We start from the raw sequence: 23,559 nt of genomic DNA, 5'->3' as shown, positions 1-23,559 counted from the left end.
ATGGCCACAACTTAGCCATCTCATCTCCACGCCTTACTAAATCGTGGCCACGCTTTAGGATCTCGTTCCCACGCATTAATAATACGTGGCCACGACTTAGTAAGCTGTGATCTCGTTCCCATGACTTACTAAGTCATGGCCACAACTTAGTCATCTCATCTCCATGCCTTACTAAGTCGTGGCCACGCATTAGGATCTCGTTCCCACGCATTAATAATACGTGGCCACGACTTAGTAAGCTGCGATCTCGTTCCCATGACTTACTAAGACATGGCCACAACTTAGTCATCTCATCTCCACGCCTTACTAAGTCATGGCCACGTATTAGGATCTCGTTCCCACGCATTAATAATACGTGGCCATGACTTAGTAAGCTGCGATCTCGTTCCCATGACTTACTATATCATGGCCACAACTTAGCCATCTCATCTCCACGCCTTACTAAATCGTGGCCACGCTTTAGGATCTCGTTCCCACGCATTAATAATACGTGGCCACGACTTAGTAAGCTGTGATCTCGTTCCCATGACTTACTAAGTCATGGCCACAACTTAGTCATCTCATCTCCATGCCTTACTAAGTCGTGGCCACGCATTAGGATCTCGTTCCCACGCATTAATAATACGTGGCCACGACTTAGTAAGCTGCGATCTCGTTCCCATGACGTATTAAGTCATGGCCATACATTAGGATCTCGTTCCCATGCATTAATAATACGTGGCCACGACTTAGTAAGCTGCAATCTTGTTCCCATGCCTTACTAAGTCGTGGCCATACATTAGGATCTCGTTCCCACGCATTAATAATATGTGGCCACGACTTAGTAAGCTGCGATCTCGTTCCCATGCCTTACTAAATCATGGCCACGACTTAGTCATCTCATCCCCACGTCTTGCTGAGTTATTGGGTTCCATACTTATTAAACTCATTTTGTGACGCTGAAGCGAATTGCAGCTCCAGCTAATTCTACTTGCCCTTCTGCGCATGCGCACACTGGCGCTCTAATTTGAATATCGGATTTGCAGTGCGCACGCGCAGTGCGGTGTTCCAGCTGGGTGCTGGGGATTTCAGCGCTAGCCGGCTAAGTTAGCCTCGGAGGATTAACAGCAGTTTCGCTTCACTTTAATGTCCTGAATCTGATTTGAATGCCCTGCGGTGCTGAGAGGATGGAGAGCCGGGCAGCAGGCGGGTGTTATCGGCCACATCCACGGATTTACCCAGCGTCCCGTTAGCTTAGCCTCCTTATACTGGCCTGTGAGGAGTTGGGTTAGCTTGTTAGCTTAGCTTGTAAACAAAAGGCGGCGGCGCTCCGGGACGCGCTTTTATTAAAACCTCAGTAAGTAAAGCACTTCGGCTCCGGATAACCCGGGATTTATTCACCGCAGGGCGTCTCGGCTGCTGCCGGGCTGAGGTTTGCCTCCTTTTCGCCAGCTCTTTCCTCCAATGTTTCCGTTCCACCTTAAATGGTGCAGCGGTTGCTTTCGGGCGCCTCAGGTTCCAGCATATAGCTGCTGCAGCATTTAAGGTGGAACGGAAAAATTCGGACAAGCCACCGGGAACTTTTCCTAAACGGTTAAACAGTTTTCTCCTTTTCTCATTTCGACTTTAACTCCAAAGCTGGAGTTTTACAGACCGGCTTCGGGGGCAAATCGATTTAACAGGTTTGTTGTTGGGTTTGAAGTTCAGGGAACGATGGATACAGTCTTCAGAAAGAGGGTTCTTTCGCAGAGAGAGAACACCCGAAGAACCATTTGCATGCTGAAGTGGTGTAGAACCAAAGAGGGTCGCTTTGCTGTCGTTTCAATGAACCGTTTTCAGAAAGGTTCTGTGTGTAGAACCATATAAAGTCACACCACGTTCTCAGTCGGTCTGCAGACACATTTCACCATGCAGGTATTCATTTGAGTGCTCATGGTTCCACATAGAACCACTGTCTTTACTAAGGAGCCCTTGGTTATCCGTCCGCCTCTGTAAGAGTGCTGGATGAGGTTTGTGTCTGTGGTCTAAAGGCCTTTTAAAGATGCCCTCAACTTTGTCCTTTTCATTTCTACTGATTATCTGGCTTTTTTGTGTGTTATTAATCTGGAATGACCCGTGACGCTTTGTAATGATCCCTATGTGTTTATGTCCTCAGGTCTGATTGAAGCCAGGGGTCCAGGGACCATGCTGTAATTCACCCCCCCCCCCACCCCCATGCACACCTCTGTAAATCCAGCAACGCTGTGGAACCCCCGTCAGCCGTACCATGAGAGAGAAGACGTTAAATAAGCTTGGGGTGAGTGGATCTGGTTCGTTTACTCCTTAGCTGACAGACTGGTAACACTTTATTTGAAGGCTGCCTACACAGGGGCTTCATAGCACATGCTTAAGCACTGAATAACACGTTTATAAGGCAACGTCTGAGTGTTTATGAAAGCTTATGACTGATGCAGAGTGTTTTCATCCAGGCCTCTTCTCGAGAATGATGCTTCAAAGCAACTGGAGCAGACGTCCAGGCCTTTATGTCAGTGTAGTGTCATTTAAACCCATCAGGCATAACATTGATTTGCTCTATAGGACACATCAGGACCCCCATGGACCCTCACAGAGCAGGTACTGTTTGGGTGGTGGGTCATTCTCAGCACTGCAGGAACACTGACGTGGTGGTGGTGGTAGTGTGTGTTGTGCTTGTATGAGTGGATCAGACACAGCAGTGCTGCTGGAGTTTTTAAAGTCCTCAGTATCCAGCCAACAGTGTCCTGTGGGCAGCGTCCTGTGGGCAGCGTCCTGTGGGCAGCGTCCTGTGGGCAGCGTCCTGTGGGCAGCGTCCTGTGACCACTGATGAAGGACTAGAGGATGACCAACACAAACTGTGCAGCAGCAGATGAGCTGTCGCCTCTGACTTTACATCTACAAGGTGGACCCACAAGGTAGGAGTGTCTAATAGAGTGGACAGTGAGTGGACACAGTGTTTAAAAACTCCAGCAGCACTGCTGTGTCTGATCCACTCGCACCAGCGCAACACACACTACCACCACCACCACGTCAGTGTTACTGCAGTGCTGAGAATGACCCACCACCCAAATAGTACCTGCTCTGTGAGGGTCCATGGGGGTCCTGACCACTGAAGAACAGGGTAACAGAGTATCAGAGAAACAGATGGACTACAGTCTGTAACTGTAGAACTACAGAGTGCAGCTATACAGTAAGTGGAGCTGATGAAGTGGACAGTGAGGGCAGAAGCGAGGAGGTGGTCACGACGTGCTTCATCATATATCTTACGTTGTCTTATATCAGGTGCTCAGGCGCTGCTGTTGGTGGTCTAGCGCGTGTCCCTGTGTAGCTGACCTCGGATTCCCCGCTGTCGGTGCTTTTCCTTCTGGTTTAAGTGTCTAATACGTTACCTGAGTGACTTTCGCCGTCTGTGGCGTCAGACACTGGCTCATCGGAGAGCGGCCGGTGCAGCGTTTGTCCGTAGGCAGGTCTGGGCCTGCAGCAGGCCTGTGTGGACACGTCTCACAAACCCAGATATACTTATTTTGGTAAGCGGACACTTTGACTGCCATTGTTCTGATGCGCTCCTGCGCTTTGACGCGTGGTTTGATCCAGGAGCCGAATGGAATGAAAATAAGCGGGTTGAAATTTCTGATGGATGATATCAGCTGATATAATTTTACGTTTTAAGGTTTAATTTTATACTTCAGTACTTTTTGGTCGGCCAGCGCTTTACTGACTGATGTGACTGTCGGTTCTCAGTGGGCGCGATCCTTAAAACACAAATAAACAGCAGACACAAACAGTCGTAAATGACAGCGGTATAAATGTCTTAAAACTGGACGACGGAGCCTCCAACACTTTTACACCCTTTTCATCTTTTATCACTTCTCTTAACAGTAGTCGCTGTTAGAGCAGAGTCGTCATCATGCAGACTGGGGTTTGGATATATTTTACATGCGCTCTATTAACTGTAGCACTACTATTATTATATATAATAATATTAATATTATTACCCCACCTGGGTCAGCACCCTACACTATACCAATAAGAGTCCTTGGGCAAGACTCCTAACACCACCTTCACCTACTTGTGTAAAAAAAATGATCAAAATTGTAAGTCGCTCTGGATAAGAGCATCAGCCAAATGCCGTACATGTCAATGTAAATTTAATAATAATAATAATAATAATACATTTATTTATTGCACACTTTTAAGACCACTAGCAGCTCAGAGAGCTTTACAGACAAGTAATAAAGTCCAACACGAATAGAGTTAAAATTAAAGCTTAGTTTAGTGATTTTATGTTATTTCTCAGTAACAGCAAAATCAGAAATAAATAAATAAATAAATGTAAACAAAAGGAATAATTCCGGGGGAGAAATCAAATTTACACGAATTTCCTCAAGACTAACTTTGCTAACAAACACTAGAAGTAAGTGGTCACCCAGATGTGTTATTTGTTGGTCACTGCACTGTTTGTTGTGGAGTGTGTGGTCTTTATTCTGTCTGTGCAGTAATTCCTCAGGTGTGTGATGTTATATAACTCTGTGTCAGATTATATAGTTTTATATTTATATGTTTTTTAGCCAGGCGTATATGTGTGTATACTGTTTTATATTTTAGCCGTATGTTTAACTGTTGGGAGTAAAGTGCCGTTGAACGCTGCGCGATGACCAAGGCGTCTTATCTTTTCTGTAAATATGCCCCCAAAGCTTCTTCCAACCTGCTCAAACCACCGTGTCGTTGACGTTTTTATTTCTGTAGTTGTTTTTTTTTTTTTTTTTACTTCCTTCAAAGTAGAACAAAGACGAGGTTTATTGTTCTGTAGGCGCTGCGACGCGCCCCAGTAGCGTTTTCAGTTCTCTTGTATGAACGTTTTTAGTCGCTCTGTCCTGCAGATTCTCGTGTTTGTTTTTTACCTGTTCACTCATCCTCAGTTCCCTTCTGCGCCTGCCTCCCCGTGTGCCGTGTCTGACGGAGGCAGCTCGCTGTTCCAGGCCTGTTAAGTCATCTTTATCATATTCAGTTCAGTCCGATGCTGCGTGTTTCCGCATAAACGCTGTCCTGTTTGATGTGCTGGTGCCTTCGAGCGTCACCCAGTGCTGCAGTCTGGTCTAAAATGCCCTTTTTGTTGGGTTTAAGTTATTTAAGGTTTTATGTTCTCATGTTTGGTTTGTTTTGGGGCAGCGCTGTTTGTGGTTGAGTTTTTGGCTCATCACGGTATCCACGGTTACAGGAAACTTCAGATCGCAAAATTTCCTTCGGGATCAACAAAGTATCCATCCACCCATCAGTCAGTCAATCCATCCACCCATCAGTCAATCCATCCATCCACCCATCAGTCAATCCATCCATCCACCCATCAGTCAATCAATCCATCCACCCATCAGTCAATCCATCCATCCACCCATCAGTCAGTCAATCCATCCACCCATCAGTCAATCCATCCATCCGCCCATCAACCAATACGTCCATCCGCCCATCAACCAATACGTCCATCCGCCCATCCACCAATACGTCCATCCGCCCATCCACCAATACGTCCATCCGCCCATCCACCAATACGTCCATCCGCCCATCCACCAATACGTCCATCCGCCCATCAAGCTGATGTCCACTTTTAAACCTGTGTACCCACCTCTACTGTACAGCTTAAGGCACCTTAGCTCGAGGCACCTTAATGAAGAACTGAACTCAAAATGTAAACAAATCACAGGTTAATCACATTTTAAACATTAGTAGTCTAAAAATCTAGTTATAGTTATAGCGCCCCCTGGTGTTGGGCTCGGTTGTATCTGCTAACTTGTATCTGTTAATGTTTCTGAGCCAAATATCTAACGCAGAACAAATGGTATTCACTTCCAGCACTCTGACCATTAGATTTACAGAAATGATCTGGATGACTGTTGACTTGAGGCATGTTGGGATTCAGCGTTGGCCTTGTAGCTCCAGCTCTAAACTAAAGAAGCTCGGAAGTTCGGAAACACTTGTAGTTCTAAACCCTATTCGAGTTGGATTAGTGTTGTGAGAGGAGGTCTGATAATGTAATAAGTGTATTTGTGTAATTTCCCCAAATTAGATCGAAGCATCAGCATGTGGTTGTTTACCTCAGCATTGTTCTCCAAGCGCCGAGCTTCCAACCGATAACACGATGTGGGGCTAAATTTCATGTAGATGAGCAGTAGACTAGGGAAGTGGTTCATGTAAATTACTGAATGCCGTTCAACAAGACAGAACACACGCTGCCTTGTGAGAGGAGCTTCTGACATATTTCAGTTTTCTTCTTGCCGTCACCAAAAGTGTTGTTGATTTCAATAGTCCTGTCATGAACTTGAGGACCGACTCCAATCAAGCTCCATTTTAGCGGACAGGTTTTCTACCAGGCTGAATTCAGCTTCTTTCTTGCCAGCTTGTTTTTCAAACTTTCTCGTTCCACCTTAAACGATGCAGTTGTAACTGCTGCATCACTTGAGGTGAAACAGGGAGATTTGAACAAGAAGCTGGCAGAGAGGAAGCCGACTTGAGCCCTGTCCATTTCTATTAGCTGATTTTATTATAGCATTACTGAGAAGTTGATTCGAGCGAGAGCTCAAAGTTTGAGTTATGGAAGGTAATTCACTCCATAATTATTACTTGGCGTGCTTTTAAAAAGTACAGATAGGGCAGATTCATGCTGGATTAAAGTCACAGACCTCCTTGGTAATCATTCAAATTGCAGCAAGGTCCCTGGGTAATACTAATGCAACTCAAATAGGGCTTCAGCTGATCGACTACATCTGTGAGGAATGAAAACTTGGGTCAGGTCAAATTTTTTGCAGAGCCTTTCATTTAATCATTAAGCTTTTGCCCAAATTTGTATATCGATGATGCTGCAACAAAAAAAGTAGACGGTACTGATAAAACTGTGGGTCACCAAAATATCAGCCACCCAGCCGATGTATCGGTCGGGTCCTGGCTTGCATGTAAGATGTTTTTCGTGTGTGTTTCTCACACTTGAAGTGTAACATCTCTGCTTTCCTGTGTCGCAATGTCCTGAATCTTAACACCCCCCCGGCACCCACTCCATCCACTCCGACGCCTGGAAACTGTCTTGATAGATTCTCTGCCCCGAGTCGGGTTAGCTGTGGCTCTCATTTGAACCCAAAATAGCTCAGTGATGGTGAAGTCAAGGATTTGATATTTTGGGGTCAGGATGTGTAGGGGAGGAAATTGCTGCCATTTACTTTTCCTAAGCGGCGCCTTTTGCTCTCTTTGTGCCTGTAAAGGTTAAGTGGTGAAGCTGCGTGGCTGTCAGCTCTTCTTGTCCAGGGAGGGAGGGGGCTTCGCCGGACATGTCGCGAGTCCTCACCCCCCCTCCTCCGGGGGAGATGACCAGCGGGCCGGTGGCCGAGAGCTGGTGCTACACACAGGTAAGACTGTGGTAATCAGCTGGTTTCTCCACAGGTGAGGGTTCTGCGTCTATGAACGTGTGCATTCAGCATATGTGTCTGCTAATATACGTAAATATGTGGGTCCTTTTCTATATTTTTATCATTTTTTCATATGAAAATTAATAACATGTCCATTAACATCTCCTGTTATCGTACATGCAGAAAGGGGCTCAACTCCAAACATGTTTTACAGTCACCGGTGTTGTATGAATGTGGTGTAACACCAGTGACGGTGACTCCAGTGACTTTCTGCTTAAAACTGAGGATTCTGTAAATTGACCGACACATTGGCCTTCAGGTGACCTTGTGCACCCTTTTAAAATCAGTAATAAAAGAGGTAGTTACGGCATTATTTTGACACAATTTCAATTACCCAGTCATTAAAGCACACAACTCAACTTCCAACAAAATTTCTGACCTGATAGTATATCATTGGCTGTGTTTACATGCGAAGATTTTGGCCAAATGGATTGAATGCGTTCTGATTATTAAGACTGAGGTGTTTATTCTGACGCCAATCAGATCCCAAATGATGTGCATGCATGGAGAACCACTTAGTGCAGACGTTACCATGACAGCGAGCATCACGTGAGTCCAGTCAGAGTGAGATGAGCAGCAGTGAGCAGTGATTGTGTTTTTAACTGCTTTAAAATGACGTCAGACTCAGGAAAACGTCCTTCACGTGTCCTTATTAAAGAAGGCCGAGAGGAAGACGTCGTGCTCTGAGACACATAAGCTGGACGTCCGTCCCACCGCCGTCTTTTAAAGATCAGAGCATGAACTTCGTCTCCTCTGCAGACCAGTTTCTGCTCCGCCGTGTTGAACGGTATAAACTCTCACTGTGACGCGACGCTCATGCAGAACGGACTGAAACTTTCCGATAGGGAATGTAATCGGATAGACTATTCCGAATGGCCTCAATCGGACTAGACTACTCTGACTGAGGTATTTAAGCTGTTAGTCGGGTTATTAGGCTGCATGTAAATGTGGCTTTTGTCCAGTTTAAAGAGGAAGAGCAGGCAGTAAAGTGTTACCACCACCTTCTGTAAGGATGAATAATTTGGGTAAAATATCTAATTGCAACTTTTTATATTGCAGCTACAATTTAAGTTTTTTCTATAAATTCAGGTATTTATAAAATTCAGGACGACAAGATTGTCCAAAGAAAAACAAGTATCTCCAAAATAGTAACTTTACAGGAGAGGCCAAAACACTCTTACCTGTCAGTGTTAGTCAGTGTAATGAGAGATTATTCCCAGTATTTTTAGAGCGTTTCTATTGGTCCAGTCATCAGTTTTGATTGCACCAGGCCTGAAGCCTGAATGTCGGGTGCTCGGCGGTCAGTAACTTATTGTTGTGATGTCACAACACATGGAGGTTCACAAGCTCAGTGTTTTAGGTTAAATTTCCCCACTTAAAACATGTTTTCGATAACAAAGCCTATAATTTTGATAAAGACAGCGCCTGCGATTTGAAAATGTGCTGTATTGATAACGGTGTTCTCGGCCAGTCGGTGTAAGGACCGCCCTGTTGTTCGTGTTTACAGAGCTTTTTTCTGTAAACATGCTCAGATGGTGTGCTGGTGGCACGAGAAGCTCATGATATTATCTCGCAATAGGTTGGGGGTCTGATCTGGTGATCGCACGCAGCATAACAATCCTGGGGAACTGTGAACGGTCTGGCTGTTAGACTAATTCTGTTTGAGGTTTTAATATTGATTATGTGCTGCTCAATTGCTTTGGTTCGGTTCACTGATTCCTCTTCTCGTTCTCAAAGCTGCAGTGCATCTTTTTAGGAATATGTGACAGAATTCCTAAAGTTGATGTGTTGGGAAAGCCGATTTGTATTTTAAGGTTCATATAAATAAGCGCGTCATTTTTCTGTCCGTTTTTAGGGAATAGTCCTATAAACAGCCCTTAATTTATAACTGAACAGGCACAAAGACTTTCTTTGGGAGCTGGTAATGATTGTTGCTGATTGTCAGTAAATTCATGTATAAAAAGCTTTTCTCTTCATATCGTAGGTAAAAGTAGTGAAATTTTCCTACATGTGGACCATTAACAACTTCAGCTTCTGTCGAGAGGAGATGGGCGAGGTATTAAAGAGCTCCACTTTCTCGTCAGGTCCCAACGATAAGATGAAGTGGTGAGATTTGTTGTTTATTCCAAGTTAAATGTGCTGGATTAAGTAGTTAATTTTTGTGTAGTGTAGTGTTTGGTGATGTTTGCAGTAGACCTGGTCCATATCAGCTTTATCACACTAGGCAACCCGTTTCTTCTCTCCAGGTGCCTGAGAGTCAATCCGAAGGGACTCGACGACGAAAGCAAAGACTACCTGTCATTGTATTTGCTCCTGGTTAGCTGTCCAAAAAGCGAAGTCAGAGCGAAGTTCAAATTTTCCTTACTCAACGCTAAGCGTGAAGAGACTAAAGCTATGGGTAAGAATCTCTCCCACCATAAACACCACAGTGCCGTGTGCCATTTTAGCTCAGCGTTTCCACCGATTTTTAAATTCTGCAAAATTCAGTGGTTGAGATGTTGAGCTGAGCTGTATGAAGTTGCAATAAACATAACTGAGTTGACCTAGCCATCAGTCTGACGCAGTGCATTGTGGGCATGCACGCCAGTATCTTCCCAAAGACTAAATCAGAGCAGCACCAACAGTGAGCCTGCATGTATAATCTGACTTGGCGATTTCTGATTGGTTTGAGTTTTCTTTGCCTGCCAGTCTTTGGGTATTTATGTGGTTTATAATTTGGTTCAAACTGTTGGTTCAAAGTATTAAATCATTAAAATCAATGAAAATGTACACTTACTCAAGATTAAGAGAGTGGGTGGGGCAGTGAGCACTTGGAGCAGTGGGCAGCCCTATCCACGGCGCCCGGGGAGCAGTTGGGGGTTAGGTGTCTTGCTCAAGGACACCTCAGTCATGGACTGTCGGCCCTGGGGATTGAACCGGCGACCTTCTGGTCACAAGGCCGTTTCCCTGACCTACAGCCCACGACTGCCCCACATGATGGTAGCATCCCTGTCACCGCTGTAACCGCTAGGGTTGCGCTGTATCCATCCGGTTTTGGGCTTAACGGTTTCGCTGTTTAGGATTCTTGGATATGCTGTAAATTTTACCACACTATATAAATGAGTGAACCAGGGGGCAGTCGTGGGCTGGAGGTCAGGGAACCAGCCCTGTGACCGGAAGGTCGACGGTTCGATCCCCAGAGCCGACAGTCCATGACTGAGGTGTCCTTGAGCAAGACGCCTAACCCCCAACTGCTCCCCGGGCGCCGTGGATAGGGCTGCCCACCGCTCCGGGCAGGTGTGCTCACTGCCCCCTAGTGTGTGTGTATTCACTAGAGTGCATGTCTGTGGGTGTTTCACTGCATGGATGGGTTAAATGCAGGGGTCTAATTCCACAGTGTGCAGACACGGTGACGAATGGTTCTGAATTAATTCTAATTTCTAATTCTAATCTCCCTGCAGAAAGCCAAAGAGCCTACCGCTTCGTCCAAGGCAAAGACTGGGGCTTCAAAAAGTTTATTAGAAGAGATTTTCTGCTTGATGAGGCAAACGGGCTCCTACCTGATGACAAGCTCACTCTATTCTGTGAGGTAACGTTTACTGGTGTGTCTTTCGTGTCTGACGTTATCCCTCATCCTCTCTCCCTCCGCTAAAAAAGCTGACTGTGGCTTCAGTCCGATATAGACGAGAAGGCTGCGCTGCGAGTTTCGTAAATAATTTGTGGAATTAGCAGGGAGCACTGAGCCGTCACTCACGGATTATGTAGAATAAGCTGCTGCCAACGTCTGGTCACGATAGCTTCACTGAAAAAGGGTGACTGTCGTGTATCAGAACACCTGAAAAGTCTGCTTCACACGTTAAAAACACCAAATATCATTAGATTATATGAAAATGGACGTAATGCGGCGAAAGTTAACAGTATATATTTTTCGATTTCCAGAGAAGTATTTGGTGTGAGCTGGTTTGAGGAACCGGGTTAGTTCCAGGTTCCTCCAGCCGTGTAATAGATTTGCTGAATTCCTTTAGCAGCACATTTGATTTGATTTTGCAGTTTTGATTAGATGAACAAAGTATTGGAGGAGGATTACAGTTAAAACAGGCGGTGCTGGTTCAACAAACACATCAACTAAATAAGTCACTGCGTCTTTTATTGATCTTATTTGTATTTTTTGTGATATTAGTGGGTAAATAAATATTTAATGACCAGATAAACAGCTTTTACAGCTGAGTAGATGGATATGTGGGAAGCGCTGGGTCTTGACATCACAGAATCAGTACGTAGAAAACGGGCCGTTGTTGCAGGACGCGTGGACGGAGGAGTGGACGGAGGAGTGGACGGTACGCTTAGAAGCTTTCACCTTGTTTACACACCTCATCAAAACTCTGTGCTTTTCAGAAACAGCATTGGCCACTGTGAAAGTCCTTCATTCCTAACTGGTGTTCTTTTGAGATAACCGTTAGTTCCTCACTTGGCCGCATATTTGTGGCGATGTTATCCGTATCGTTTATAAATCTGTGTCTCAGTAGCCCGGTGGCCGAGTCGAGTCAGCTCTGCCTTTCTGAGGTTGTGAGTAAATGATGGGTTGCGGTGGGCGTGGCTACAGTCCTCTCTGAACGACAGGTTCTTCAGAACAGCGCGTCAGCCTCCCGTTCAGAGCCTCTTCCTAGAAAAAGCGAACAATAAAAAAGCAGAAAAAAGAGCGGCGGTGAGTTTGCGGATAATTAAGAGGGTATTGTCTGGAGAGAGAGTCTGTGAGCCCGATGAGATCTGCAACAAGGTTCAACATTTGCTGGGAAATTGGCAATTTAATAAAGCAAATTAGATGCAAATTGCAGATAGACTGTTTCCCATCATTAATTGGGCAGCACTTCATCTGAGGAAGAGGGAGTCGCAGCGGCTGTTCAGCTACTGCAGGTGGCTTCTCTGCCCGAGGACCAGCTAATCAGAGCTTCTCTCCATTCGTTTAAAGGCGCTCCTTTGTTCTCAGTAATGAAAACGTTCAGTTGGTCGTTTAGAAGAATGAACATTACGGAGCAGTGGTGAGGGTGGGGTGTTGGATGTTGCTAATGGAAAGGCTCATGGCGAGCTGGGAACACTGGGAAGTAGAATCAGGATTTTTCCCCGCTCCTTTAAATGGTGTTGAAATATAAAGCTGCTTTGCGTTATGCTGTGTGTCGTAGGTTGTTACGGTGCCTTTTTGTGGTGTTTCATATTTTATTAATGCATATAAAAGTACAGAACTCCAGGAAATCCGTTCGGTTAGTGGGAAACATTAAGACTTGACACAGATTTTCAGACTTTGGGCCACATTTTCTTCAAATCAGTGGGATCTAACTGCTCACCATGTGGCCATGAGGCACAGGGATGCAGCCTCACTACCTGCTCTAAAATACAGGGGCGTGGCTACAACAAGGCTCCGCCTACACACACACTTTTTGTTAGTGACATGAATGCATGGGACAGGGTAAAAAAAAAAAAAATAGTTTGCTTGGAAATTAAACCTCTTTTTTATAATATATAAAACGTTAAAATTACGAAGTGTGAGCATAATTTTATAAGAAATCATCTTATTAAAAGGGTTAGGGTTCGGGACATCGCCCAATAAAAATAGTACCCTCGAAATGATGAGTGTATATATTCAGCTTATTACTATCTCTCTTAATGCCTTGGGTTTAAATACGCTATAGAGTAATATGTGAATATTTAAAGTCTTAATACTTCGTTTGTTTTCTATTTACTGTGGGGTCATGGGTTGAACTGGTTTGAGAGAATGGCCCGAACAAGCTCTGATAGTGAAATAACAGTGAAGTGAATGAAACCGTAATCGCCGGCCGCCCTGCAGTCCTGCGAGTGGGCCGGGCTCAGCTGCTGTATGCTGAATAGATGGATGTGTGTGAAGCGTTGGTTCTCGACATGGTTTAGAAAGGCTCATGGTGAGCTGTGTGGTTTTCACAGTTGTATGGTTCGACATTTGGCCCACGGTTGGGCCTGGACGATGGGGCGATGTCATCGGGTGTTACCGACAATGGACCCAGCGGCATTGCTTAACAGGAGGTGATCACCGTTATGTGCCCCTGTCATTGTATCTAGGGGTAAAGGGGAAGTGACGTGGTGCGTGTGATGAGACGCAAACAGTGGGAGTTCCACGTTTAGGCAGTGCTTTAGTTTTCGGGGATAGAAGTGTAATACAGTATTCATTCACATTCACAGGCTTTGTGGTGAAATAGGACATTTGACGATGGATAAAAAGAAAACATCCAGCTAGACAACGTCAGTAGGGTGGATTAGTAACCAGTTGACAAGGTTCATTTATAAGACTCAAGTGATGGAAAAGTCAAGTCTGCCATTGTGCACAAAGCCAGCAGCAATAGTGGACGTTAAAGCTCTAACCTAAGCCCCAACGGCATGTCCACTCATCACGAGAGAGAGCCAGACGGGGAGAGCGAGAGCGAGAGCGAGCCAGACGGGGAGAGAGAGAGAGAGAGACAGCACGCCAGACGGGGAGAGAGAGAGCGAGACAGAGAGAGAGCCAGACGGGGAGAGAGAGAGAGCGAGAGAGAGAGAGCGCCAGACGGGGAGAGAGAGAGCGAGACAGAGAGAGAGCCAGACGGGGAGAGAGAGAGAGAGAGCCAGACGGGGAGAGAGAGAGACAGAGAGAGACAGAGAGAGAGAGAGACGGAGAGGGGGAGGGAGACGGGGAGAGACAGAGAGAGACGGACAGAGAGAGGTGGGGAGAGAGAGAGAGAGAGAGACGGATGGGGAGACGGACAGAGAGAGAGAGAGAGAACGGGGGGAGAGACAGACGGAGAGAGATGGGGAGAGAGAGAGAGAGAGAGAGAGAGACGGATGGGGAGACGGACGGAGAGAGAGAGAGAACGGGGGAAGAGCCAGATGGAGAGAGATGGAGAGAGAGAGCCAGACGGGGAGAGAGAGAGACGGATGGGGAGACTCTTTTGATGCTCTACCTGCACTATCTGGTCATTGCTGCTACGCTGTGTTTACACTGTACTCTGGTTCTTCTGCCTCAGTAACTGCTGTGTTCGTCTGTCATCCGACCTCGTGCCTCTCAGATCACAGCAGGTTAAACATCTCTGCACCTTATTCCACGACCTCATGTCCAGAATGAGTGTCGGTGCTGCCCTGTCCCGTCTGTCCTGTGTCTGAAGTCTGTTTAATTTATCGTATTTATTGTTTCTAGTTTTATTTTTTGTTTGCACACTCACGTCTGCACGTTCACACTTTACGTTGGTTCCTTGTTGCTCCGTGATGTTCCTGGAGGAACGTAATTTCACTCCACTGTGTACTTGTACAGAGACGGAATGACAAAAGCCTCTTGACGAGAGAGAGAGAGAGAGAGAGAGAGAGAGACAGACAGACAAAGGTCCAGTCCCATGTGACCCCTCGTCCCTATCACCCAGCCCTTATCCCTCTGTTTTGCGAGTTCATGTCAACCCGATTTCTGAGGTACAGGGGTGGGACGAAGTGTCGGGCCTACATGACCCTCTAAACGGGGGTTTTTTCAGAGACTCCAAACGGAGTGTTTTGAGAAGAAAGAAAAACTGGCAAGACGGCTGAACAAGTGACCAAAGAAAGATTTTTGTCTGTGAGATTTTTCTCCATTAAAAGAGTTAAAGATAAGCTAAGACCTGGCACGTAATAATTGGTTTAACATCGCCTAAAATCATCGCACAGAGGCGGATTTCCCCTCACAAGCCAAGTTTATGACACGGGCTTTTACAACAGCACATAGTTATGTTGTGTGTACATAGTTATGTAGAACTGGCCACAGCTGTAATAAATAAGGTTAAAACATCTGCTCTTGAGACATGGAGGCAGATGTTTTGATGTGATAACGACTGCATGTTCATTTTGTTGGCTAACATCTTTTTTTTTTTGCATACAGAAAAGGGGTGGATGGACCGGAGGGATGGGAGGGAAAAGGGGTTGTTTATGATTTCCTTCAATTCAGTAATTATTGTGGTAAAGAGCTGCTTGATTAACAGAAAATAGAAAAGTTTGACCACAAAAAACGTCCGAGGGCCAGAGAGGACACGTTTACCGTGAAACAGGTGAGTAAGGAGGGAAACTGGAGTTCACCTTCTTTTAAGGAGCAAGAGAAATGCTTCTCCTTCCTCTTATTCTGCTGTGCGTTAAGTTGAGCTCCAGTGAATGGAACCAAAGGTAAATGCAGTTATGGGTTCTATAGGGGTTCTATGTAGCTTGACACAGTGGAAGAACCCTTTCCTCTACTGTAGGAAATGCTGGTGATTATCCTCCAACTCCCTTCCTGTCTGCCTATCTCAGGTGAGCGTGGTGCAGGACTCGGTGAACATCTCGGGCCAGTCCAACATGAACATGCTGAAGGTTCCTGAGTGCCAGCTGTCGGATGATCTGGGGAACCTGTGGGAGTGTTCTCGTTTCACAGACTGCTCACTGTATGCAGGAGGGCAGGAGTTCAAGGCCCACAAATCCATCCTAGCAGGTAAAGCCACCCAGCACATTTTAATCCACCCACAGACCCTGCTGACTGCTACAGGACTGCAGCCGCAGCATCAGCGCTCACCTCTGTGTCACCTACGGAGGGGTGGGGGTTGGGGGGGGGGGGGGGGGATTTATTTGTGCTTTTTGATATAACAAAACCAGAGAAATATAGTTATAATCTACGCCGCCAACAAAACCGTCTGCCCTGCTGCAAAAGTTCTAATTTTGCCCAAACTATACTTCTTTTTGGTTCTTTTAGGTTTAGGATAAATCTATATATCTAATATATATAATCAATCACACACACACTGTCATCAGCACAGCTATGAAAATTGATATTATGCTTTCTAATTACATCACCTAGAGGTAACATGTACAAAGAGAAAAGCAAAGGCCCTAAAACTGGACCTTGAGGGACTCCACAAGAAATGCCAGATCTTTTTGATGAATGATTTCCATGTGAAATCATGAACTGCCTGTTATTTAAATATAATTTAAACCCATTCTAAAACTGTGCCCGAGAGGCTGACCCAGCATTCAAAACGCTGGATTAAAATCTTGTGGTCAATGATATCAAAAGCTATATAAAGCAAAAGTTTATAGTTAATTGTAAGAATTAAATATATTTGCAGCTAATTAATATCAGTGATATTTATTTATTTATTTAAATGGTCAGTAGACATTTTGTGTTACTTGAATAATGCAATGCCGACAGAAACTGCTTTCACCTGCCGTCGTGTGTGTTGTACCCTGTGTCTGGGGTGCAATAACAAGTGTCGCGGACTGGTTCCGGCTTACCGTTCGCGCCGTGTTGCATCTGGTGTGAAATCGGCTTATGGGCTCCTTCCACTTTCTCTGCTTCTCTAACCTCTGACCACACTCAGAGATCCTTCACTTTCTATCATTGACAAACTGTGATTAATTAAAACCAAGAGCTTGCCTGTTCTGTCCAGTAAGAAGTGACCATTTGTGGTTCCATTGACTTTCATTAAAAGTAAAGCATGTTTTTCCTTCTCCTGTAAAGTCACCATTTTGGAAATACAAGGTTTTATTCCAGCAACAGTGAGATATACTTTCTGTTTTTACTATTTTGCACAGTAAACATATTGAAAATATGCAGTTGTTAAACATGTTTCTTTTATTTGAGAAAGCCCCGTCGCTTTGTATCAGTCACAGGTTTACATGCGAAGATGTTTGCCAGACGTGTTTATATGGACTCTATTAAACAATCTGATGGAGAATCTTCGTTTACATGCTCACTACAAGTAATCAGATCCAAAATGATGTGCATGCGTGGAGAACCACTTAGTGTAGACGTTACCATGACAGCGAACATCACATGAGGTCCAGTCAGAGTGAGATGAGCAGCAGTGAGCAGTGATTGTGTTTTTAACTGCTTTAAAATGACGTCAGACTCAGGAAAACGTCCTTCACACGTCCTTATTAAAGAAGGCCGAGAGGAAGACGTCGTGCTCTGAGACGCATAAGCTGGACGTCCGTCCCACCGCCGTCTTTTAAAGACCAGAGCATGAACTTCGTCTCCTCTGCAGACCAGTTTCTTCTCCGCCGTGTTGAACGGTGTAAACTCTCACTGTGACGCGACGCTCATGCAGAACGCACTGAAACTTTCCGATAGGGAATGTAATCGGATACAGACGTTTACACAGATATTATTCTTCTATTTAACGGATTATTTACAGATAGAAACTGTATTCCGAATGGCCTCAATCAGACTAGACCGTTCCAATTGAGGTGTTTACATGGACGTATTCTATTCCGATTGAGCTGTTAGTCGGATTAGGCTGCTTGTAAATGTGTAGTCTGGTTAGTATGGGTAGCAAAGCTGCGCACACACACACACACACACACACACACACACACACACACACACACACACACACACACACACACACCATTATTAAAACAAATAGCAAATGCGTCCTTGCGTGTTTGCACAGGTGTACTGAGGTGTCCACCGCGCTGACCTTGACTGCTGTAATTTTACATCCTGAGGCTGCGATTCTATAGTGTAACATTTCCTTAATTCATCAACCTGGGAATTCGCTCCACCGAACAGTCTGGCAAATCATGATTTATCTAAGTGGACAGGTTTTAGGTGACTCTGTGACTCCGTAAGCATAATCAAAGGTCAGAATGAAAAACGGCCAGATAGGAAAAACAGTAAAAAGCAGAAATAACTTGTTGGTTGTTTGTGCCTCGGTTTTCAGCCCCAGCTCCGCCTCTGTGGCTCCGATTGGTGTGTAGGTAGAGAGATGCTCATATGATGTGACTGACGGATTTATTGCTTCTTTGACAGCGAGATCGCCGGTCTTTAACGCCATGTTCGAACATGAGATGGAGGAAAGCAAAAAGGTGTGCTTTCTCTTGGTATTACCTAGACCCCTAATATTGATCCTGATATTTGAAAGCACTGTTTTATCTTTAACTTATTTCTTCTTACTTTCTGCACACACAGAACCGGGTGGATATCAGCGACATCGACCCAGATGTCTTCAAAGAAATGATGGGTTTCATTTACACAGGAAAAGCACCGAATCTGGAAAAAATGGCTGACAGTTTATTGGCAGCAGCCGATAAAGTAAGTGATGGTGCCTGTTTGTTCTTCAGCGTTCATCGTGATACAAGTTCGTTAAAATGACACGTATAAGAAATATTGTTCGTTTTCGCTTGTAATTTGGTATATTAGGAGTTTGTATTAAGTTCTGTCACCGTTTGTGGAGCCATGGCTGAGGAGTTGTATGCGAAGGTTTGGGCCTACATGTTTTCCAGATTTTTTCAGGCCTGTTATTTTTGCCTGCAATTTGTCATATTTAGTAAATAGTAATTGTGTATTAAATGTGCAGAACTGTGTTCCTGTAGAGGATGTGTATTTATTTATAGCTTATCATTTACAAAATCAATAAAGATTTGTCCCGAAACCGTAAGCACACATTTTACAATTTATATATATATATATATATATATATATATATATATATATATATATATATATATATATATATATATATATAATTTTAAATAATTTATTTTAGCAAATATTTATCACCATTTTAGTTTTTTGCCCCGATACGTTCTGTTTTCTTGGTTATGTCGCTCAATAGTAATGTTGAAATAAAGCTTGATTTTAAAAAATTCTTCTTGTGGGTTGTTTTTGGTGATTTGGGCCGTTTACGAGGTGAGAAAATGCCCCCCCTTCACCTCAGACCCTGAGGCTTTTGTGTTATTAGAAAGCTGTTTGTCAGAGCTGTGTTTTAAGAGTATATAAATATATAGTTGTGTGTATTGTTGTTGTTGCAGTACGCTCTGGAGCGTTTAAAGGTTATGTGTGAGGAGGCCCTGTGCAGCAGTCTGTCTGTAGACAACGTGGCCGACACCCTCATCCTCGCAGACCTGCACGGCGCCGAGCAGCTCAAAGCGCAGGCCATCGATTTTATCAACAGGCAAGCATCACTTAAAGCAAACTACTCCGCGTGATAAATCCCCGCTGCCGTGGCTGTTTACCCAATGCTGAATGCTAGTGGCCTGTATTTCTTTGTGTCTTCTGTAGGTGCAGCGTTCTCCGACAGCTGGGCTGCAAGGATGGCAAAAACTGGAATAGCAAGTATGTAATTAGCTGATGTTTGTGTGACACAAGATTAATAACTAACTCTTATCGGCCCGGGCGAGATGCATTACGATTCATTGTTTTAGGTTTTTGGGCAGCAGCCTGCGCTCGGCTGGTTCCTCCGTATCTCCCGATCCACATTATTAATAGACTCCGACTCGCTCCGAGCTTTGGAGAAGGGAACAGTTCTGGAATATTAAGACACAAAAATGTCTCAATTGAGGGTTTCTCTTCACCTAATACTGTGCTTTTCTCTACCTGGGGAAAATGCCTTTTTTGCATGATTGTTAGGGATGGATGTGATTATTCAACAGTGTCGAAATTCATCATATTATTCATTTACAGTTTCATAAGACTTGGGGGGGGGGGAATGAGTAGTCTTGTGTGTGTGACCGATCCGCAGAGATGTTTGGGCAGAAGTAACTGATACTGCGTCTCATTTGAAGTCAAATGAGTGCAAGTAAGCATAGCTGTAAATGGAAATATTGTAAATGTAAAGATGATTTTAGAAGTTTTTGAATATGTGAATTATCATCCTGTAGGTCAAAGATGAGTCACAAAATCAACCTAAAAGGCAAATAACTAAATCTGGCTAAGACATGAAAACCAATCACAAAATCAAACTGATGTACAAGAATAAATGACAATCTGTCTAATATGCAAAGACAAAACACTCAAGTACTATAATAACAAAGATAAAACCTAAATGCAAAAATAGATCTAAAAGTAATGTAAAATGCAAATGTATATCAGTAAATGCACTCCAACAGATAGTAGCAGCACACAGTAAATAAAATAAATATAAATTTAAATAAAATAAATTGACCCAAGTCCAAACAATTTGGGACAGTAAAATTCAGATAAAACCAGAAAGCACTGATTTGCAAATCCACTTTGACCTATATTTAAACTGAACCAGTACAAAGACAAGATATTTAAGGCTTATCAACTTCATTGTTTTGTGTAAAATTGTCAAAAGTTCAGTATTGTTTGGTTACAAAAGGAGCCTCCATGAAAGGCCGAGTCCCAGTGAGTGTTAGCAGTGATTTTAGGTATTTCTCAATTGACACTCGCGCTCATCAAAAGATTCAGATAATCCAGAAAAATCCATGCAAAGCCAAAAAAACCACAACGACTGGCATGCATGAAAATGACCACACAGGCTCAGGAATACTGCTAGAAAACATATAAACTGTACCAGTACAATAAACAATAAATAGCTTTCACCACAGCTTCCACAAATGCAGGTTAAAACTGTGCGCAGTGGAAGTCGTATAATCAACAATGTCCTGAAACACCGCCGACTTCTCTGGGTTTAAGCTCATCTGGAATGGACTGGTGCTCAGTGGAAATGTGTTGTGGTCTGACGAGTCCAACGTATTATCCAGACAAAAGAAGAAAAGGCTATCCAGATTGTTGCCAGCATAAAGTTCAAAATCCAGTGTGTCGTGGTGTGAGGAGGGTACCATTTGTACTGTTTTCAACTGAATAGATTGAAATTTACTGTCACAAAATTTACGATCACTGCTTTGTTTTGATCATTTCACATACTGTCCCAAATATTTTGGAATTGCAATAATGCCTTGTTAAAATTAATTTGTACATCAAATTGTGTACGCATATATGCAGTCATACTCTGTAACGCTTTACATTATCATCTAGCAGTAATTCATATTTTACACATTCTGTATGCATTTTCTAATCTTTGCCTTCGGCAAAAGGCAAAAATTTCAATAATACACAATGACCATTGGTTATTGTGCCAAGTATCAGTAAACCAAATGTTTTAGTGCTGCATTTCCTGCAGTATTGAACAGCAAATTGTTATTGCAGCTCTTTGTGATGTGTTTATTTGTTGAATTTAAAAATGATTAATTGAGCGGCCCTGTTACATTTTATCTTGCATCTTTCTAAAGCAGTGTCTTTTAATCACCCGCACGCTTCGTGTGGCACCTTTTGATCCCTTTGCTCCTTCCCTCGCCACATTAGATTAGTCCACATTCGCCGCTATCGATTTTGAATGTGTCTTGTGTTAATACGCTAATGTCTTTGCCCTTTTCTCACAGCCACGCCACAGACATAATGGAGACTCCAGGCTGGAAGTCAATGATCCAGTCCCATCCTCACTTAGTGGCCGAGGCTTTCCGCGCGCTGGCCTCGGCCCAGTGCCCCCCCTTCGGCCTGCCCAGAAAGAGGCTAAAACAGTCCTGACTCGTCGGCTTTCTGAGGCTGAGCACCGGGTTCCACTTCCGGCAGCCTTTCTCCAGTGATGAGTTCAGTCTTGGAGCTTTAAACATTTCCGTTGTCTTTGATGGCCTTAAACTGTTCGCCGTGGCTCCACAAAGCCTCTTTTCTCCTCTTTTCTCAGCTCTACTCTGTGCCTGCCTTGTCCCGAAGAGACCAGGCCTCCTCCCGTCCCTTGCACTAGTTCCCAAAGTCTGTCTGTTTTGATACGGGATTCTGTAAGAATGTATGAAGGGTTTGATTAATGGGAATATATTGTTATATATGGTCATGTTTGGCCCGTTTTGCAACTAAACATTGAAAGTGATGGCTGAGGTCGCTGCTCTACACTTTTTGAAGAGACAAGATAATGCCCCATATTGATGGCACTATTTCTATGTAAAGACATTTGACAAACATATTTGAAAGAAAAAAAATAGTAGTACTCGTAGGTATTGTGGAGAAGGCAACGGTATGCATTTGAGATGTTTGTAATGCTTATGTGACAACAGGAATTATTGTTGGTGTTGTTCTGCCCCTAATTTATTCAGATGTGAGAAAACATTACAGTACAAGAGAAACAAGTGTAAGTCTCCACTTTCACCAAGTTAGTCTGGTAATGCTTTTATTCACAGTGTGTTACGTTTTAGTTATTTACTGGGTACAAGCTCCAAAGTGTACTAGGTTTTTATTCTGTGTAAAATGAGAGTACCAAGGCTAACAGTCTGTCCACATTTCTCCAGATTTTTAAAAAATGTTTATTTTTTTCTTTTTCGGTACCTTTTCGGTCACTAATTTAAGTTTTTGAAAATGCTGTCCAGGGTGGAGATTTCTGAAAACTTTTCAGTTTTTTTTCTATAGATGTGCAAAATGCAGCTTTAACCATTAACTTGATGATACACTATATTCCCAAACGTCTTCACTCCCCCATCTAAATCATTGAATTCAGGAGTTCCAGTCACTTCCACGGCCACAGGTGTATAAAGCCGAGCCCCTCGGCCTGCAGACTGCTTCTACAGACATTAGTGAAAGAATGGGTCGCTCTCAGGAGCTCAGTGAATTCCAGCGTGGTGCCGTGATCGGACGCCACCTGTGCAGCAAGTCCAGTCGTGAAATTTCCTCACTACTAAATATTCCACAGTCCACTGTCAGTGGGATTATAACAAAGTGGAAGCGATTGGGAACGACAGCAGCTCAGCCACGAAGTGGTCGGCCACGTAAAATGACAGAGCGGTCAGCGGATGCTGAGGGGCATAGTGCGCAGAGTGCGCAGCACTTTCTGCAGAGTCAATCACTACAGACCTCCAAACTTCATGTGGCCTTCAGATCAGCTCAAGAACAGCGTAGAGAGCTTCATGGAATGGGTTTCCATGGCCGAGCAGCTGCATCCAAGCCTTACATCACCAAGCGCAGTGCAAAGCGTGGAATGCAGTGGTGTAAAGCGCCGCCGCTGGACTCTAGAGCAGTGGAGACGTGTTCTCTGGAGTGACCAATCACGCTTCTCCATCTGGAAATCTGATGGACGAGTCTGGGTTTGGCGGTTGCCAGGAGACGGTACTTGTCTGACTGCATTGTGGGGTTTTCACATTCTCGTGTAAATGTAGATTTTCAAAACCGCTGCTGTTTTGGACACAGTGGATGTGGATGAGGCCTAAATTACACTAAACTGCCCAATGGGTTTTTTCTGTTAAGCCAATAACAGATACAGTACAATACTTGTTAAATTCATTTTAGTATAAGGTGGTAAATGCAAACGCTGAATAAATTTTACTGTAATATTTCATATATAAGCAGGAAAGTTAATAG

The 23,559-nt window shown here is 44.1% G+C and overlaps 1 protein-coding gene across 2 annotated transcripts; it reads left to right on the top strand.

Moving 5' to 3' along the window:
• Positions 1–1,045: 1,045 nt before the first annotated feature.
• On the top strand, positions 1,046–22,766 carry spopla (speckle type BTB/POZ protein like a). 2 transcript variants are annotated; one of them, XM_017685402.2, is made up of 12 exons: positions 1,046–1,336; positions 2,135–2,275; positions 7,242–7,385; positions 9,430–9,551; positions 9,692–9,843; positions 10,886–11,013; positions 15,729–15,906; positions 18,223–18,278; positions 18,382–18,504; positions 19,224–19,366; positions 19,474–19,527; positions 21,597–22,766. In XM_017685402.2, exons 3-12 carry the CDS (start codon positions 7,308–7,310, stop codon positions 21,739–21,741), a joined length of 1,179 nt encoding a protein of 392 aa, XP_017540891.1. In that variant the 5' UTR covers positions 1,046–1,336; positions 2,135–2,275; positions 7,242–7,307; the 3' UTR covers positions 21,742–22,766. The 2 variants fall into 2 exon arrangements, with proteins under 2 accessions (XP_017540891.1, XP_017540892.1); XM_017685403.2 differs by having other exon boundaries at positions 1,046–1,988.
• The last annotated feature ends 793 nt before the right edge of the window (positions 22,767–23,559 follow it).

This window comes from Pygocentrus nattereri, chromosome 6, assembly GCF_015220715.1.
Source record: "Pygocentrus nattereri isolate fPygNat1 chromosome 6, fPygNat1.pri, whole genome shotgun sequence".
In the NCBI taxonomy this organism is placed as follows: Eukaryota; Metazoa; Chordata; class Actinopteri; order Characiformes; family Serrasalmidae; genus Pygocentrus; species Pygocentrus nattereri.
This window is presented reverse-complemented; position numbering and strand designations above follow the sequence as displayed.